The sequence below is a fragment of the Ictidomys tridecemlineatus genome, chromosome 2 (assembly GCF_052094955.1).
Source record: "Ictidomys tridecemlineatus isolate mIctTri1 chromosome 2, mIctTri1.hap1, whole genome shotgun sequence".
In the NCBI taxonomy this organism is placed as follows: Eukaryota; Metazoa; Chordata; class Mammalia; order Rodentia; family Sciuridae; genus Ictidomys; species Ictidomys tridecemlineatus.
The window spans coordinates 6,731,234-6,751,011 of record NC_135478.1 but is presented as its reverse complement, the minus strand read 5'-3'; the positions used below and the strand labels follow the sequence as shown (position 1 = coordinate 6,751,011).

The 19,778-nt window shown below is 38.5% G+C and overlaps 1 protein-coding gene across 1 annotated transcript; it reads right to left on the bottom strand.

Moving 5' to 3' along the window:
- Nucleotides 1-4,564: 4,564 nt before the first annotated feature.
- LOC144370760 (olfactory receptor 7D4-like) lies at nucleotides 4,565-5,503 on the bottom strand. Its single transcript, XM_078031826.1, has one exon. The coding sequence runs from the start codon at nucleotides 5,501-5,503 to the stop codon at nucleotides 4,565-4,567; it is 939 nt and encodes a 312-aa protein (XP_077887952.1).
- Between the last annotated feature and the right edge of the window lie 14,275 nt (nucleotides 5,504-19,778).

Here is a 19,778-nt window from a genome sequence, read left to right as displayed (position 1 = left end):
TTTTTTGTGCAATGTGCGTTCATGTCAAATTGTCAAAATCAGTTGGCCATTAATTGATTCATACATCTGTGGACTTGTTGTTGGCTCTCTGTACTTTCCCACTGTTGTTTGTGTCTGATTTTATGCCACTACAGTGCTCCACTGTCTTGATGATGTGTTTTGAGGCATGGATTTTTTTCACTTTGATGAAGTTCAGCATGACTATTTTATTACTTGTGGGTTCAATGTCATGTCTGAGAATGTGTTGCAGAATCTAATGTAATTAAGGTGTTTTTTTTTTTTCTGAGAGGTTTATGTTTTTCACTGTTACATTAAAACTGTTTAACCATATTTGAGTCAATTTTTGTGTGCTGTGTGGTCTAGGAGTAAAAATTCTTCCCTTTGCATTGAACTTGTTCTTAGAAGAGGTCATTAGATAAGTCTGTGAATCACATCATTGCATCCAATAGCTACCACATACACATATTCTCAATGACATATCTGGGAGTCTCCAGGAAAGATCATATGAGCCTTAACAAGATTTTAAAGGTTGGAATTATATTAAGCATCTTTTATGAGCTCAATGGTATAAAATTAGTAGATTTTTTATACCCATTTTTTTACACCGTGGTATAAAAATTAGGAGAATCTTGGGAAAACTCACAAATATGTAGAACTAGCAAACATACTCTTGAACAACCAATGCATCAGGAGTAAATGAAAATAATTTTTCCCCTTTGAATTGCTAGACAAATCTTTAGCTAGAATAAGAAAGACCAAAGTGAGAAGGCTCAAGTGAATAATATCAGAGAGGAAAAAGGAGTCATTAAATCCCAAACCACAGAATGACCAAAAAACATAGGAGGCTGTCATGAATAATTATATGCCATCATATTTTTTAGCCTAGAAGAAATGGATAAATTCCTAGACAAACACAACTTACCACGATTGAATTATGGAGAAAAAGATAATTTGAATAGACCAATAATCACTAAAAAGATAGATTTGGTATTTTTATAAGAAAAGACCAGGAAATGATTTGATGGCTTCACTAATCAATTCCACTAAATACATAAAGAAGAACAAGTACCAAATCTCCTCAAACTGTTTACAATTAGATTCTCAAACTATTAAATGATGAAATCGTGTAATTTATAACATTATTAATGAACCTGGAAGATTACATTTTGTGAAATAAGCCAGACACACAAAGACAAAGGCTGCATGGTCTGATTCATATGAAGAATCTAAACCAGTTATTCTCACAGAAATAGAGTACAGAACAACAGTTCCCAGAGACTGGGAGAAGTAGTGGAGAGGGTAGAGGTTGGTCAGTGCGAACAGAGTCAGTTAGAGAGGAGGAATTATTCCTCATGTTTTACAACACACTGAAGTGACTACAGTTGACAATGATGTATATTTGAAAACAGCTAGAAGGGAAGACTTGAATGTTCTCACATGCAAAGAAATTCTAAAGGGTTGAAGTGATGGATTTTTAATTACCTTTATTTGATCAATGCAAAATGTATTCATGTGTTAAAATATCACATTGTACCCAGTAGGTATATACCATTCTGTTAAGACATATGACCCAGGTGTAGATAGACAAACACTGCACCGCCTTACTATGTGTGGAATCTTAATATGTCTGACTCATAGAAACACAGAGTTAAATGGTGGCTACCGGAGTTGTAAGGTGGGGAATTGGATAGATGTTGGTGAAAGAAAAAAAATTTTCAGTTAAAATAATAACTCCACAACCTCTTGTACATCATGATGTTTATAGTTAATAATAAAAATCTGAATACATTAAGAGTGAAAAAATATCACACAGAATTAAGCAATTTTTTATAATTTTTATTACCTCTTTTTAATTATGCATAATATTGGGATTTATTTTGACATAAAAACATGGAATATAATTTATTCTAATTCAATACCCAGTATTTCCCTTTCACTCTTCTCCTCTCTCCCCCATTCCCTATCCTCTACTCTAATGGTATATCTAGAGCAAATATCTGTACATATTTACATACAGAAAATAGCTGTAAAAAATATAGCTAATATCTAAAACATATAGCTCATAAAGAAGCTGTGGAAAGGGATGAGCAGATTCTGCTGTGTTGGAAAAAGCCAAGCCTGGGAAACATTCCTTGCCAAAAGGTGAGGATATTACCAGCCTTGACCCTGGGCTCTGACTAACAGTTATCAGCTGTTCCAGACAATGTGCTTCCTGGGTGCAGCAGGATAATAGAAAGATCTTCCTAGCACTGCAACAGTAGGATAGCTGCAAAAAAATGTTTCTAGTTCTGTAACTTCTTAGTGCACACACACAAAAAGCCACTTGATAACTCGCAAGCCTTGAACAATTTATAATACCCCTATAGTTTAACTTCCTGATTATGAGACCTGATATAATAGACTTGGGGAGTTAGTTCTGAGTCACTCTTCCTTCATTGGAGTGCAATGTCCCACCTGGTCCTAGCATTACTTGAAAATATCTTTGTGTTTTCTTTGTCTCTGTGTTTTTCTCCATCTCCTGTCACTTCTACTTGAGATCTTTTGTTGATGCTGCATGGGTTGCAACAAGAAGCAAGTATCCAAAATATATACAAGTCAAAAACAGAAATACAAACTGTGCATTTACAAAATAGTAAAGGGCTGAAAAGATAGTTCTCCACTGAAAGTCTATGAATTGCTACATATTGTAAACAGTCTCATGAAAAGATGCTCAATTAGTTGTAGGGAAGTGAAAATCAAATGATATATCACTTCACATCCACTGGAAGGCTGTTATTTTAATGGAAAATGTCAAATATTGACAATGATGTGAAGACATTATCATCTGATACCCTGCAATAAATGTGAAATATGCCAGCCACTATGCAAAACAGTGAGGTGATTTCTCAGAAATTTACAGATATAATCATCATTATAACCCAGTAATTACACTCCTAATTATTGAGAACAAATGCTTAAATAAACATCAATGCATGTTAATAGCAGCATTATTCACAATATGCAAAAGATGGAAATCGCCCATGTATTCACCAATGGTTGAATACTTCTGTGAATAATATACTAGATTATTATGATAAAGAAGGAAGGAATCAAATGAACATTGACCAATGCAACAGTTAGAAAGAAGGGAGTATGATAAAAAAGAAAGGATGGGAGGGAGGGAGGGAGGATAACAGAGAATATAGCCATATCTCAGACTCACCCTGGCATTATATCAAAGTGAGCCAAATGGCCAAACTCTCTTTCAAAGATAGTTTTCGGCTTCCATGTTGAGAATCTAGTCAATGTCTTATAAAAAGTAGTGTCCAAGTTAGAAGTGTGAGTTCAGTGTCCGTTTGCAAGGCTATGGTCCATCTTAATCTCAGTATCTTCTGAGAATGGAGTGAATGACAGAAAATATCTCATGGAAATGTTTTCAAGATTGAAACATCTTACGTCTACAAGCAATAAGCACAGTTTTTCTATGGCAATCAATTTGCCTTTACTACTGTAGGATTTTCATTCTATTTCATCCAGTGAAAACAGGAAAACAATCAAATTAAGGATAACAGCATTAACATTCAAGAGGCTAATTTTTCAGTTATATTTTATTTTAATGGGCACATAGTAAGTATATACATTTGTGGGGAGAATTGTGATCTTTTGCATATTTTATTGAAGCATTGTCATAATAGTGGGATTCATTGTTACATATTTGTACATGCACAGAGTATAGCAATATAACTTGGCCAATATAATTCCCCAGTATTTCTCTTTTCCCTCCTGTCTTCTGTCCCCTGGGTTTCTTTCCTCTGAATTAAAGTCATCATACTTCAGTGATCCATGGCTGTTTATACCAGCCTAACACACAATAGTCAAATTATGGAACCAGTCTATGTGTCCATCAATGGATCAATGGATAAAGAAAAGGAGCTATTTAGGGACAATAGAGTTTTATTCAGCCATAAAGAAGATTGAAATCATGTCATTTGCAGGAAAAATGGGTGGAACTTGAGAAAATTATGTTAAGGGAAATAAGTCACACTCAGAAATTCAAGGGCTGAAGGTTTTCTCTCATCTACGGAAGCTAAAGGTTAAAAAAAAAAAGGAAAAGAAAGATTGGGGGAATTTCATGAAAACGGAAGAGAGAACAAGGTGATATTTTGATGCATGCATACATTGTGGGATGATCAAACCAGGGTAATATCCTTTACCTTAATATTTATTATTTCTTTGCAGTGATATTACTTGTGTCATTAAGAGGATAAATTTTGAGTAAGCCATGTCTGCACATAATATGATAAGTGCTTTAAACATCAAGGTAGAGATACTAGGATTAGTTGTAACAAATTGATGAAAGATGAAATTTTAAGGGCTAGATACAAGTAAGAAATATCCAAAAGGAATTACTTAGAGTTGTTGAGAAGAAACAAAACAAAATCATATATACAAGAGTCACTCCCAATTGCCTCTGAATACAAAAAAATGAAGCATGTGTCTTAGGAAAGAAAAAGATCTAAGATGTTGAAACTCAGCATTTGCCTTAGGAGCACGATGTCCACTTTGCACCGGGGTCACTGTTCCATTAACGACAAGAGGCTGCTCTGCTGACGAGTCTCCCCAGGACCCCCTTCACATCCCTGTTCCTCAGGCTGTAGATGAAGGGGTTCAGCATGGGGGTGACCACAGTGTACATCACGGAGGCAACGGAGCTTGCCTGGGAAGAGTGGGTCACAGAAGAACTGAGGTAAACCCCAAATCCTGTTCCATAGAACAAGGAGACCACACAGAGGTGGGACCCACAGGTGGAGAAGGCTTTGTACTTGCTCTCAATGGAGGACATCCTCATTAAGGAGGAGACAATCTGAGAGTAGGAGAAGAGGATCCCAGTCATAGGAAACACACCCAGCAGGGCACATGCCACATAGGTGAAGATGTTATTGATGAGGGCATCAGAGCCGGCCACCTTGAGAAGCTGAGCCAGTTCACAGAAGAAATGTGGGATTTCAGTGCCCATGGAGAAGGTCAGTCGTTTCATCAATAGATTCTGAATCAGGGCGATCCAGAACATGATGAGCCAAGACAGCAGCACCAGGAGGACACAGAGCCGGGGGTTCATGATGACAGTGTAGTTTAGGGGGTGACAGATGGCCACAAAGCGGTCGAAGGCCATCAGAGTCACTAAAAAATTATCCACTCCAAGAAAAATATTATAAAAGTACATTTGAGAGAGGCATTCTGTGTAGGAGATTTCTTTGCTGTGTGCCTGGATGTTCACCAGCATCTTGGGGACTGTGGTGGAGATGAAGCAGATGTCAGTCAAAGACAGGTTGGAGAGGAAGAAGTACATGGGGGTGTGGAGGTGGGGGTCAGAATTGACTGCCAGGATGATGAGCAGGTTCCCAAGCACTGTGACCAGGTACATGAACAAGAACAGTCCAAAGAGGACGGGCTGCAGGTCTGGGTCCTCTGAGAGGCCCAGGAGGAGGAAGTGGGATAGGACTGTCTGGTTCTCTGCTTCCATGTAGCTAGTGTATCTTCTGAGTAAAAGAGGAGGGGGGAAAAGCAACGTTCAAAGACCACTCACCTGGGATCTCTGGTAGGTACCACTTTACAATATTATTCTTGGATGGATGTTCTTTACCCTACCGAGTTCTGCCATGATTGTGATTGATGGAACAAGTGGTACCCCATTTCCAAGTTGAACGAGTATAATTGTTCTGGCTTTATTCAATTTAGCAGAGAACTCTCTTACATCATCCACTCATTCATTTTACCTCTATTCTTTGAAGTAATCAACATAAGTAATTTTCTTCTGCAATAAGGCTCATCCAAAATAAGTGAGGACATTTTAGACCATTGCCTTAATTATTTATCCCATGGTGTTCATTCTGTTAGCTCCATAATATGGATTGAACATGGATTTTCAGATCCACTCTTATTATATGGCTTGAGACTTCCTAGGAATGTGAATTGGTTCTCAGTACCTTATTTATCTTCTTTTTAAATATGAATATCATTACTTCTTTGTGGAAAAGAAACATGCTTTTTTTCATGGTAAAATTTCAATAAATCAAAGTTGTGACTTATATAATTATTACTGATTATTATCAAAATCCTCCTCTAGGATAAACACTTTGGATCTATAACCCCCCACAAGGTATAGAAGAGTTGTGATTTAGAAATTGGCTTCTTAAGGGCTGGGGTTGTGGCTCAGTGGCAGAGCACTTGCCACATGTGAGGTTTGATCTTCAGCACCACATAAAAATGAATAAACAAAATAAAGATATTGCATTCATCTATAACTAAAAATTCTTTTTTTAAAAAAAAATTGGCTTCTTGAATGAAACACTTTGGAAAAGAGTTTGAGTTCACCTGCTTATAATATGTGTGATCTTGAGAAAGGAATTTAAACTCTCTTAGCTGAAATTACTTCACCTCTCCAGGAGGGATTGAAAATGTTCACTAAGTAGTGTGGCTGAAGAAGAAAATTCAGTAAGATAAGGATTATCATTTTTTGCTACAGTCCCTGGGGCATGCAGAAGGTATTTTATAAATGTGAGATTTCACAGTTTACTTCATGATAAATGTGTCATCAATATCCCTCTTAACCTGTGGCAGCCCTCAAGCCCAGACTTGTGATCACTATCAACACAGTAAGTAGGTCTCTTACCTCTTTTGACCTCCACAGAGAAGTTTTAGTTATGAAGATCCTGTGGCTCCTTCCTTCATACAAAAATGCCTCCAGGGACTACACAGATGAGTGGAGAGAACAAAGGCACCTGCCATTGAAATTGCATGTGAGGAGTGTGTGATTGTGTGTGTTCATGGGCTCACCTGCTGAGTAGTATGCATTGTGTCAAAATTGCAGTTAACTGTCAAAACATATTCGATGACCTACATTTCAACGATTCAAGGTTGTTCTATACAAACCATCTAAAATCTTAAAGACATATGTAAGTCTTGAAAATGATTACATTTTCATGATTTTAAAAAATGATCAGCAGAATGGGAGCTTAATAAAGACAAAAACATCACAAAGAACCAATTTTTTATGAGAAATGACTATAAGAACCTTCTTTCAAATAGAAATGTGGGGCTCAGAGAGGAAGTAAGGAGAAGAATACATTCTAGGCCAAGAGAGCAGAGGGTGCAGCTGCCCATCAGCTGGTGGGCTGGGTGGGAGGGATTGGAGGCCATTGAGATGGACAGCAGGAGTGAGGGGAAGCGGGGAGGGGCACCAGGTCTAATGTCCCTTTACCCTGGTAATTTCATCTTCATCTGTGGCCCTGACCTTGTGACAGCTTTTTCTCACCCTCTGCCTTCCCAAGGACTGCATGACTGCCACAGTGCAGGTGTTGTACAGATAAAAATGTTGGATGCACAAAAAACACAAGTCCAAACTCTCAACCTTGTCACAAAGGACTTTCCCAAACTTCACATTGCTGAGCATAAATTAAAAAACAGAGTCTGAAAATTAAATAGGGTGCACTCTTTTTTTTTTAAGTATTGGAGATGTGGATCAATGGGAGGGCAGCAGGTTGCTAGCATGCTCCAAGCCCCAGGCTCAATCCCCAGCATTACCACAAAACAAAGCAGAACAACTCATGATGAACAATTCATAGCAGTTCTGGGAATGAAAGTCAGTTTTCCATAATGATGTTTGTAAATATAACTGTTCACAAAAATAGGTGAGTGTAGATAAATTATAACCATAATCACCACACAGAAGGCTATTAGAGAAAATTTAACAGTAATTACTGCTGCTAATAGAACCAGAAAATGTGGATAAAACAAGAAAACAAAGACAATTTCCAATAAAGAAGGATTGCTTTCAAACCAGCCAAAAGGAGATGTTACTTGAGAGCAGTAGAGTGTTTGTGTTAAATTCTTGCAAATGCCAAGGAAGTCTGCTCCAACATCAATCATTTGACACTTTCCTGAGTTCTTTAAGGGACTCGTGATATAAGAAAGGCAATTGGACTGAGTGTTGAATATCAGAAATAATTATATCATTTGCAGGAGAATGGAATTTTGGAGAGCATCCTGTTAAGCAAGTTAAGCCTGACTCAGAAACCCAAGGGTCATATGTTTTCTCTCATGTGTGGGAGCCAGAGAGAAAAATGGGAAAGGATCTCATGAAAACAGAAGTGAGAACAATCAGGTAAATGAAGCAGACAAGGAAGGAGGAAGAGGAGCAGAAAAGGCAGAAATGGAACTGATCAAATTATGTTCTGTGAGTGTGTGTGTGTGTGGAGATGTCACAACAATTCCTCCTGTTATGTAGAATTTTTCTGCACCAATGATATTTTTAAGAAGAAAAAAAATCTATTTTTCATTACATGATTGACACATGCCATTGGGGACACTAAAGTGAGATAAAAAAAAAAGAAAAAAAAACTGTTGACCTAATAAGAACTTTCAATAAGTCAAGTTTTCATTAAAAGTAAACAGGGTATAAAATAAAAAAAAAGAAAATGGATTTTGGAACAAAGTCAACACTATTTCAGGTGTAAGTGACTTTGGAGTGTACTTATTGAGTAAACAATTGCATGTAGGAAATGTAACAGGAGCAGACCGTTTATAGGAACCAGTGGGGGAAAACTGGAGACTCTCCAGGAAGTAACTCTTATTGGAGAGAGGCTCTAGACTCAAAGGGTGAGAGGAGGAGACAGAACAGGAGCTGGGAAAGGCAGGTCTCAGTGGGCACTGAGTTTCATCAAAGAACAGGGATCCCCCTTCACAGACTGAAGACATGGGACCTTCCCAGTATCCATATTCTAGAGGCAAAGGCCAGTACCCATGTTCTTTCCTCTTCCTCTTCTGGCTCCACCAGCCTCGTGAGGACACGCTGACTCTTTCTGATGTCCCCTACAGAAGCTTTCTCTTCTCCAGAATCTGTTCCTGGGAAGTCTGCTTGGGTGTCATGGAGGCTGGATCAGAGAAATACAGGTGAGGTCCACAGGGGCATGTTTACAGTTCCTCGAATCTCAAGGGTCAAATTCTCAGAGGAGCTCATTAAATAAATTGTTTGCTATTCTGTCCATTCTACAGGTAATCCATCTTCCTTGAGAGAGAAAGCATATAGCATTATGGAAATTCACAGTCCATTTTATGTCTGTTGGTAGGCTTGATGAATTTAGTTCCTCAAGGAGAAATACTTTTTCCTTGGACTTGATTTAAAAGTCATAATGTGTCCCCTAAGGAAAGATTGATTTCAGCAAGGATCACGTCCTAGGAGCATCTCTCTGTGCTGTGTCTCCAAGAAGACTCTTTGCAGATTTTATGATCTCTTGGGGTCCACAGTGTTATGAAGGAAATTGAGCCATTTATTTTGAATTTTATTGCTTATTTTTCAAAGTTCATTTTTAAAAATTGGCAAATAAAATTGTGTGTATTTATCAGGTACAACATGTTTCAGAAGCACATATACAAAGTAGAATGCCTAGATCTAACCAAGTATCATTTTTGTTGTGAGAACACCTACATCCAGTCTTTCACAGATACAACATGTCACCACTAACTACAGTCACCAGACTGTAATTATGTTTCTCTGATGACTTCCACCTAATTAATTGCAATCTTCTCTCCTTTAATGAACATTTCCCAACACCACCCTTAACCACCCCAGATGTTTTAACCACCAATCTGATCTTTGTTTTTGTGAGATCAACATTTTTAGATTCCACATACATGTGAAATCCTGTGTTATTGATTTTCTGTGCCTGACTCATTTCACTTAATCCCACATCCCCCAGGTTCATCTGGGTTGTGCCAAATGACAGGATTTCTTTTCTCATACCTGGATAGTATTCCATGTGTGTGTGTACATCACATTTTCTTTATTCATCCACTGATATGTGCTCAGATTGTCGACAAATATTGGCTCCTGTGAATAGTGTGTCAGTAAACAAGGGGGTGCAGGGGTCTTGCACATGCAGATGTCGTTTTCTTTGGATACACACCTAGTCCTGGGATTGCAGGATCTTGTGGAGTTCTATTTCTACTTTTTGAATGTGCCTCCATATGGGTTTCCATACCAGCCTCACTGACATTCTCAGGGCTGCACTAACACACACCCCCAGGAATAGTTTTGAGGGGCTCCCTTTCCTCCATGTCCTTGCCAACACTCCCCTTTATCCTTTTTTATAACAGCCATTGTGACCGGAGGGATGTGAGGGCTCAAGGTGGTCTTGATGATCATTTCCCTACTATTTACTGACGTTGAGCCACCCTTTTTGGACCTGTGGGCATCTGTAGATCTTCTCATGAGAAATGTCTATGCAGAGTTTTTCCCAGTTTTTAATCAGATAATCTGTTTTCTTACTGTTGAGTTGTTAAAGTTCCTCATGCATTTGTTGTATTAACCCTCATTGGATGTATAATTTGCAAATATTTTATCCTATTCTGTAGTTTTCTCTTCCCTGTTTGGAGTGTTTCCTTCATAGATTACAAATGTTTTAGCTCCATGTAATCCACTTCTGCTCTTGCTACTAATGCTTTTGAGGTCATACCCCCAAATCTCTGCACCAATGAAAACCTTAACATGGTTAAAAAACTATAAATTTGTTACACATATTTTACCAAAATAAGACAAATGGAGAGGTAAGTTTGAGATTCCACTGGAGTCTGGAGCTTGGGAGAGAAGTCTGTGGTGGAGACAGAAATTGAAGACAGTAGGGCACCAACATTTTGGGTAAACTAAGCTCAGTTGAGAACCAGCAAGGCAGAACAATTCCAAGGGCGACAGATTGACGGTATTACTTTCCAAGATATGGCCATAATTTAAAAAGCAATATCTTAGGGAAGACAAAACGATCATGCATAATCTTGTAACAATGAAGTCGAGGACCTTGAAGAACCCCCCAAAGGTGCTATGACCTTGGAGGTCAAATATATTGATTGGGTCTTTATTGGTCTCCATTGATGGGAGAAAATAATTGATTAATTATACATAGAATAATAAAGTTCCTGCTTAGAAAGATGGGAGTTAGAAAGACAAGAAGTTGAAAGCTATCCATAAACTTGTTCTTCTCATCTATAGGACTCATAAAGCTCCCTGACTTTGTGGATCTTGAGGAAAGCCCAAAGCTCTCCATGGATTCTGAGCCCACCCAACACAACAGTGAGCACCATTTTGATTCAAGAACTGTCTGTAATTATTTTGTTAGTGATTACCTCTCAAAAAATCTTTTCCTGAGCTTTTAACACCACCCCTTCTTGGAATAGTTTTGAAATGCCAAAATTAAGATAACCAAGTAGACGAATATTATAGGATTCTACTCCAATGAGTACATGGAATACTCAAATTCATGGAGATAGAAGTGGAATAGGAGTTACCAGAGGTGGGGGAAATGAAAGAAGGGTTGCCTTTAATAGATGTAGAGTTTTGATTGAGATGATGAAAAAGTTTGGGAAACTGATGTTGTAAAATGGAGTGACTGTGCTTAAGGCCACAGAACTCACTCAAAAAATATTGGTGGATAGCCAGGCACGCTGGTGCACACCTACTCAGGAGGCTGAGGTAGGAGGATTGCTTGAAGCCTACAGTTTCAAAGCAGCTTGGGCAACATAGTGAGAGCCCATTTCACTAAAAATGGTTAAAATTAATCATTGGATGGTTCAATAAGCAAACTGAGACGATGGTTTGATATCCCAGTGGAGGCTGGAGGAGGGCACAGACACACAGGGCAGAGTCCATGGGAGATGGAGCTACTGATTTTAAGTGGACGGTACAGCTCTGAGAGCAAAAGAAATATCAGGGAGGATGTAGAGCTTCAGGTTGGTCTTGGAACACTTGATTAGAGTTGCTTACTAGAGCACTTCTTAAAGGTCAAATGTACAAATTTGGTCTTCATGGGTCTGCACTAGTGGAAGGAAACATTTATTAATTGTATACAGAGAAAGAGAATTTTCCTGGTGGAGAGTTGAGAGTTGGAAAGGCAGGAGTATCCCAGCCTGAATCCTACCCATGTCCCTGCTGTTCTCATTCTCAGGAACCCCTCATGCTCTTTGACTTAAATGTCTCTCAAAGAAAGTCCCCAAAGACCATATTAGTCTCCCTACCCATCTAACACAGGGGTGAGCACCACTTAAATTATTATTGTGTAATTATTCAGTTAGTGATGGCCTCTTAGAAATCCCCTCCTGGCCTTTCCATCCATCCCTTTGGTTAGTGCTTCATGTATTGACAGGTTGCTGTACTTGATAATCCCCTTTCCCTGTGCTCACTCTGTCCTCACCTAACTCACAGGAAGTCTTCATTTCTGACACAGTAGTTTGCCCTGAGGTCTACAGGGACCTTGTGTATCCATCCCCCACCATGAGGAAGGGCATTGCCAGTCTTCTGACTCTGCAATGTGCAGTGGCAAAGTCACGAGTGATGACTTCATGTCAGTCCAGCAGGACGCTCAGAGGCAAGCCTAAGGGAGCCCCTGTGGCACTAACACAGCCCCCAGGGAGAAACTCCTGTCTGTGAAATTAAACTCTGTGAAGGGAAGAGCACAGTCAGAGCAGCAGCCTAATGGGCCCTGGGAGACAGTTTTGGAGACAGATAAAGAATCTCTTTAAGTCTCCAGGAGAAGGAGCTTGTTGACTACAAGAGGATGGGGAGACCAGAGAAAGGAGACAAACAATTGGAGAACCAAATGTGCCTCCAACAGCTGTCTTTAGGGAGAAGCAAGCTGCAGAAAGCTTCCCTTTCTACCCTGTGGGAGCAGTAAAGACCAGGAAGCTGTTAGAACAGTGAATTGAATGAGGTGCTCTGAGGATTTTGTAAGGTCTTGAAAAGTTTAAGTCAGCTTCCAGAGTCCCAGGGCACAGCGTCTTTGAACCCAACAAGAGAGGCTGGGAATCCCCTGAATGGAAGGCCTCCCTGCGTCTTCTGGGAAAACCTTGTGGAAGAGCCAGGGCAGCAGGGTCTTCCATGGGGACATCTGAAAAAGCACTGCACCCAACAGGACTGGGATTAGGGGACCAGCAGAAGTGAACAGTGCAGGACAACTTCAACTAGACTCAAGCTCTAGGGACACAGAGAACAATGGATCTCAACCCATTGTCACCAGAGGAGCAGGCTCAGTATCACCTGGGAGCTTGTTAGAGTGCGTATTCTTGGCCTCCACCCCAATCTATGCAATCAGAAACTCCAGGGTCAGGGAGATCTTTGTGTCTAATAAGCCCTCCTCCAGGTAAATCTTATTTCTCCACAGTGAAAGTTCTGAACAACTACTGTAGGATTTGCTAAAATGGATGATGAGCCGGGCACAGTGGTGCATGCTTGTAATCCCAGTCTCTCAGAAGGCTGAGGCAAGAGGATTGCAAGTTCAAAGTCAGCCTCAGCCAGGCCTGAGCTACTTATTGAAAATCTGCCTCAAAATAAAAATAGAAAGGGCTATGGATGTGGCTCATTGGTTAAGCATCCCTTGATTAAATCTCTGTTACCAAAAAAGGGGGGGAGGTGATGAAGAACCCACACAATGTTGAAAATGGCAAGGGTCCAAAACACAAATAACAACATATGCTGGCAAGGATGTGGGGGAAAAGGGAGTACTTGCTCACTGTTGGTAGAACTGGAAATCAGTACAGGCATTCCTCAAAAAGTTAAAAAATAGATCTATCATATGATATAGTTATGCAATTCCTTGGTATTTATCTAGAGGAAATGAAGTCAGCATATTTCAGAATTGCGTTCATACTCATGTTTATTGTAGTACAATTGACAATAGCCAAGTTATGGGATCAGCCATCTAGGATCTGTCAATACATGAATGGATAAAGAAAATGGGACACACACACACACACACACACACACACACACAATGAGATCTTATTCAGCCATAAAGAAAATTTGAATGGTCATTTACAGCAATTTGATGGAAATAGAGACCAGAATTTTGAGTAAAAATAAGTCAGACTCAGAAAAGTATTATATGTTTTCTTTAATCCATGAAAGTTAGCAGGAAAATAACATAAATAAATAAATGGACTCTTTTAAATTAGAAGAGATAATGGACAAGGTAGAGGAAGGAGATCGGGGGAGAGGGGATAGGGTGGGGGACTGAAAGTGATCAACTTATGTTTTTCTGTATGCACAAACATGCCACCATAAAACCCACCATTTTGTATAATTGATATTCACCAATAAAAATTTTAACCCTAAAAATAAAATACATGGCTAGCTGATGTTTGCTGACCCTTATACCAAAAAAGTATTCTTTGTTTTTAAATAAGAAATAAAAATTATATATACTTCTGGTGAACAGAAACCTGCTGAATAAAAGTTAAGTGTCCTCCCCACAGAAAATAACTGTGTGCGGTAATGCCTATATTAAGTTTCTAGATTCAACCATTTCAAAATATAAAATACTTCTCATAATTATTCCATATATGATAGACACATAAAATTTTATCTAATAATTTGAAAGATTTTAAAATTGAGAAAAATATTAACAGAAAAAAACATTTTTTTTTGCCTTCATAACATTATAAACACCAAATGATCCCTTAAATCTCTAAATATCCTTCTGAGGAGGTACAGCACAGACAGACTGTTCCTGGGTTTGGTTCCTTATAGAAAATTAACCTTGCTTAAAGAAAACCGGGTGACTCTAAAATCAAACCAAAGTTAAAACAGTTTCTCTTCAAAGGAAACAAATCCATCTTACCTTATGTTACCTCCATACACACAAAGTTGGCTGAAAAATTGCCACTCTGCCTACTTGGGGTACAAAGCTACCCCAAGGGAGATGAACATTTTTGGAGGATGGGAAGACCATGCAATGATAAATGAGGAGCCCTGAGAATTTGAACTTTGAGATTCCAGAAACTACAAACGTGCCCAGTTGCCCCTCAAGTGTAGATCTCAGCCTCGGTGCAAACCTCTGTGGGCTTCCTGGGGACAGATCATGAAGAAGAGAAAGTCTCAGTGATGATCATTGGAGAGGACCATTGTGTCTCACTGAGGCTGATGAGTCAGAAGGAGAACAGGAGAGAACCTGGGTACTGGGCTTTGCCTCTAGCACAATGATACTGGGGAAGTCTCCTGTTTGTGCTGTCTATGAGGTGAATTCCTGTACTTTGGAAGAATTTTAGCTTCTGTTGTCCCTTCCAGCTATTCTGTTTCCTTTTCTTACTCTTTGGATTATAGACCCTCTTTCCAATGAATGTTATACCCTAGTGAGTCCCAAACTTGTCACCATGCTTTCCTATAAAGTATAGGCTCTGTGACATATGACACATGAGCACATAGTTTCTCACTGAGGACCTATTATGCAGAAAGTATTGTCCACTTTGTTCAAAATTGATTGAAATTTTCCTTATGTTTCCTATTTTCTATTGACAGATTTGACTTACTGTGATCTCTTGTTAGTGCATATTATTATACTTGTCATTTCACCTTAGGGTCCACAATATCATCTACCAACAATGTCATTATTTCTGATGTCTTATATAATCAGTCCAATTCCTCTTTTCATATGTCAATCCCCCTAAGTGTTCAGAAAAATATCAAATGCTTTAAGTTGGAGGGAATTGTGTTGGCACGTTCACGAATTTAACACAAATACACTCTAGTGTTTTAATGTAAAAACACCTGTTGACTGTGGTTTCAAAACAACCCTTCTGTACTGCATTAGGAAAATGTATTTGGTTTCTTTGTTTACCAGTAGATTGGAACAGGCCTTGGGGTTTACCTCGGTTCTGCTGGGACCCATTCTCCACTGGAAAGTACAATTGTGACAGTGATGTACACTGTGGTCACCCCCATGATGAACCCCTTCATCTATAGCCTGAAAAACAAGGATATGAAGGGAACCTGGGGAGAATCTTCAGCAGAGCAGCCTCTTGTCCTTGATGGATGGTGTGTACCCTTAAGGTTGATGTGAATGTCAATATCCTAGCTCTTTTTCTCCCCAAAATGGCATGTTCAGTTATTTATATTCTCAAAGCACCTATGAATTTTCTTCCATACCTTTTTTTTTCTCCTCCTAAACTGTGTCTGTATTTCGTTATAACTTTTCTACTCCATATGTGGTTCTTAAAATTTCAATTTTGGAATGTTTTCATACACACCAGCCTGTGATTTTCAGCATGATTTAAGACACTTATATTGTGTGCTAGATGGTGTCCTAAAAAAATTGCTTGGGGGGGCTAGGGTTGTGGCTCAGTGATAAAGCACTTGCTTGGCATCTGTGAGGCCCTGGGTTCAATTTTCAGGACCATAAATAAACAAACAAACAAACAAACAAATAAAGTTCTATCAACAAACAAAACATATTTTAAAAAAACTATTGCTTTATGATTAATGTTTATCACCTTGATTTGCTTGTTGTATTCCCTGGAGAAATGGAATGAAAATCCAAGTGCTTACCAGTTCAGTACTCACCATTTTACATAAAGAAATTTATTTAATCCCCAAAATATTTATTTGAGTTATTTTCTTTCATTCAGTTTCTGAAAGGAAGATCCAGAGGTTGGGGTCCACAGTAACCTGGAACCTGGGTCAATCCCTCCCTGTAACTTTTGCTACTCTACTTTTTGTAAGAACATTTTTGTTGTATGTATTTTTATGTGTGTGTATCATTGCTCTTATTGATAGACATCAATCTTTTACAGAGAATAAATGTGATTTCTATTTTTTAAATGTTCTGGCTCTTATTTTGTGGCCTAAGATATCATCTATTCTGAAGAACGTCTCCTGGGCCATGGAGAAGAATGTGAATTCTGTAGCTCTTGGACAAAGGGTTCTATAAATATCTGCAAGTGCCCTGGTTCTATGCCATGTTTTAATCTACAAGTTTCTGTGCTGATCCTTTGCCTGAATGATCTATTCATTGATGAAAGTGTGGTGTTGAAGTTCCTCTTATGCTATGATATGTTATTACTGTATTGGAGTACATCTCTCCCTATATATATAATATTTGCTTTTTATATTTGGGTGGTGCTGTGTTGGCTCTCTTTTTATGAATGAATCATTGATCATTTGCTGAGTTGATTCTTCCATCATAATAGAATGACTTTCCTTGTCTTTTCTTACAGTTTTTGGCTTAATGACTCTTTTATCCCACATAAGTATAATTAGTCCCGTATATCATCAGCTTCTATGGGTGTGGGATAGCTTTTCCTTTCCCTTCCTTTTCAATCTCTTGTGTCTTTTCAATGGATAAACCCAGAAGCACTGAACCACTGAGCCACATCCCCAGCTCTTTTTATCTTAAGACCCAGTCTCCCTAAATTGCTTAGAGCCTCACTAAGTTGCTGAGGCTGGCTTTGAACTTGTCATCCTCCTGCCTCAGCATCCCAAATCCCTGGGATTACAGGTGTGTGCCAACATACCCAGCTCAATCTCTTGTGTCTTTACCAGTAAGATGAGATTTTGCAAGAGGGTTGTCCATCCATCCAGTTTATATGTTTCTTTGTTACCCATTCAGCCAATCTATAGTGGAATTACTCATATGTACCACCATATCTGGCTCAATCCATATCTTTTAAAGGAGGAATATAATTTATTTGCATTCATAGAAGTAGAAGACAAAGGCAAATGATCTTTTAATAGTCAGGGTTTTCTCTTCTCATCAGGAAGCTTGATTGTACTCTGCATTTTCATTACAAAGTTTCAGAGATGGTAATATAAAATTCCACTTTCTTTTTTTAATTGACACACAAAATTTACATATTTATGGGTTAAAATATGATGTTTTGGTACACACACACATACACACACACACACACACACACACACACACACACACACACATATATATATATATATATATATATATATATATATATATATATATAGTGTAATGTCCAAATAAGGGTAAACATATCATACATTTATCACTATTATGTAGTAAAATCCTTTCTTTGATGTTTTACTATTATTTGAAAAAAAATCAACCTGTGTCTTTTTCTTCTGCAAATGTTTTGAATGAATTATGTAAACAAAGGAAAATTATCCAATCTGTGAAAAGAAGCTGAGGCAATTTTGTTTGTGCAATTCAGATTTTTTTTTTTTTTTGGCTCTAAAGATATTCCTATTTTATTCTTCAAACTACTGTGGTTTGGGATTTGGGGCATTGTGATTAATGGGTTTGTTTTTTTATAGTTTTATTGATTTTATTTTTTTTAAATACAGGACAGCAGAATACATTACAATTCTTATTACACATATAGAACACAATTTTTCATATCTTTGTGTAAATAGAGTATATTAACACCAATTCATTCCTTTATACATGTACTTTGTGTTTTTTTCTATTGCCATTCTTATTACATATATATACCACAATTTTTTAATATCTCTGTTTATATATAAAGTATGTTGACACCTAATTCGAGTCTTCATATATGTACTTTGGATAATGATGTTCATCACATTTCACCCCCTTGCTAAATCCCTGCCGCCTCCCTTTATGTTTTGTGACAGTATAGATAACAACCATTTCTAGATTTTTTCAAAGTGATATGTGTTGGTATAGTATAAAGTCCTGATCTTTACACAGTCATTGTTAAGTTTCTACTCCCTTCAAATATTCTACAACAAGTATCTTACCAAAGGACCAGCCAGGGTTGCAGCCATCTCATGGCTCAACTGGAGAATATCTGGTTTTGAGCCAACTTACCTGGTCACAAGGAGGATTTAGTTCCTTTCAGAATGATGGAAAGAGGCCTCTCTAGTTCCTCTCCACAGGAACACATGGGGAAGCTCAGAATATGGCAGGTGGCTTCTGTTGGGAGAAGTAAGTAGGTGACAGACCCAAAAGGGCCAGGCCCATTCCATTTTCAAGACATTGGTCTCTAAGCACCCCCAAGATGGTGTAGATGTCCCTCTGCTTTCCAGTATGGCCCCCCTACCCATCAAGCCAGTAGCCTCTCAGTCAGATTTCCCCACAGAACACCTGGCAGATGGGCACACCTGCCTCTCCTCTATACTGGATCTTTCTATAGACTCACCAGGTGATTCCAACAAAACCAGCCTTGACTAGCAAGGTAGCCTCTAGGCATCACTTGCCTACATAGGTATGTGAGAAGCAAAGCAATTTTTAAAGAAAACGTGAATGAACTTTGAAAGGGGATATTTTATATATATATATATATATATATATATATATATATATATATATATATATATCTGTCCAGCCAGATATCCTGTGTCTCTACTCATTTTACCTGGAGACCACTGTCATTGCTCAGAAATTACAGGGGCTACCTGGATACACTGATTTAGTCATGATGTTTACGATGACAAGGTTTTTAAATGCTCACACAATTCCATTAAAGACAAAGCAAAGGAAGCAATTTTGAGATATGAAACATGGAGTGGAAGCCAAGTTATGAAGCTACAAAAGTAATGTGAACAAAAAGGTTGGCTTTCCAGGTCTAAATGATTGGTTTTTACAACCCGAACTATAAAAATGATGGAATTGACAATGAGACTATATTGCTGTGCTCTGTAGCCTCTGTAAGACACTCTTAATGTTCCTGTTCCTCAGTCTACAGTGAGGCGATTCAGCATAGGGACGACCACAGTGCACACCAAAGAGAACACAGCTGTTGTTCTAGGGAGAGTTGATACAGCTGATGTAAGGCACTCCCCAATACTTATTTTACAAAATAAGCAAAAAACAGAGAGGTGAGACCCACAGTTGGAGAAGACTCTGCCCTGCAATCTGCCAGAAACCCCCAAAGGAAGGACACAGTGACTAACAGGTCCCATCCTGGAATGACAGGAAAGTGAAATGGATGTTTGGGTGGCAAAGGAGACAGCCTGGCAGGACTGTCCAGCCAGATATCCTGTGTCT

Bases quoted from the DNA above. Each gene is read 5' to 3' on its own strand.
- LOC144370760 (XM_078031826.1), bottom strand. From the start codon at position 5,503: ATGGAAGCAGAGAACCAGACAGTCCTATCCCACTTCCTCCTCCTGGGC.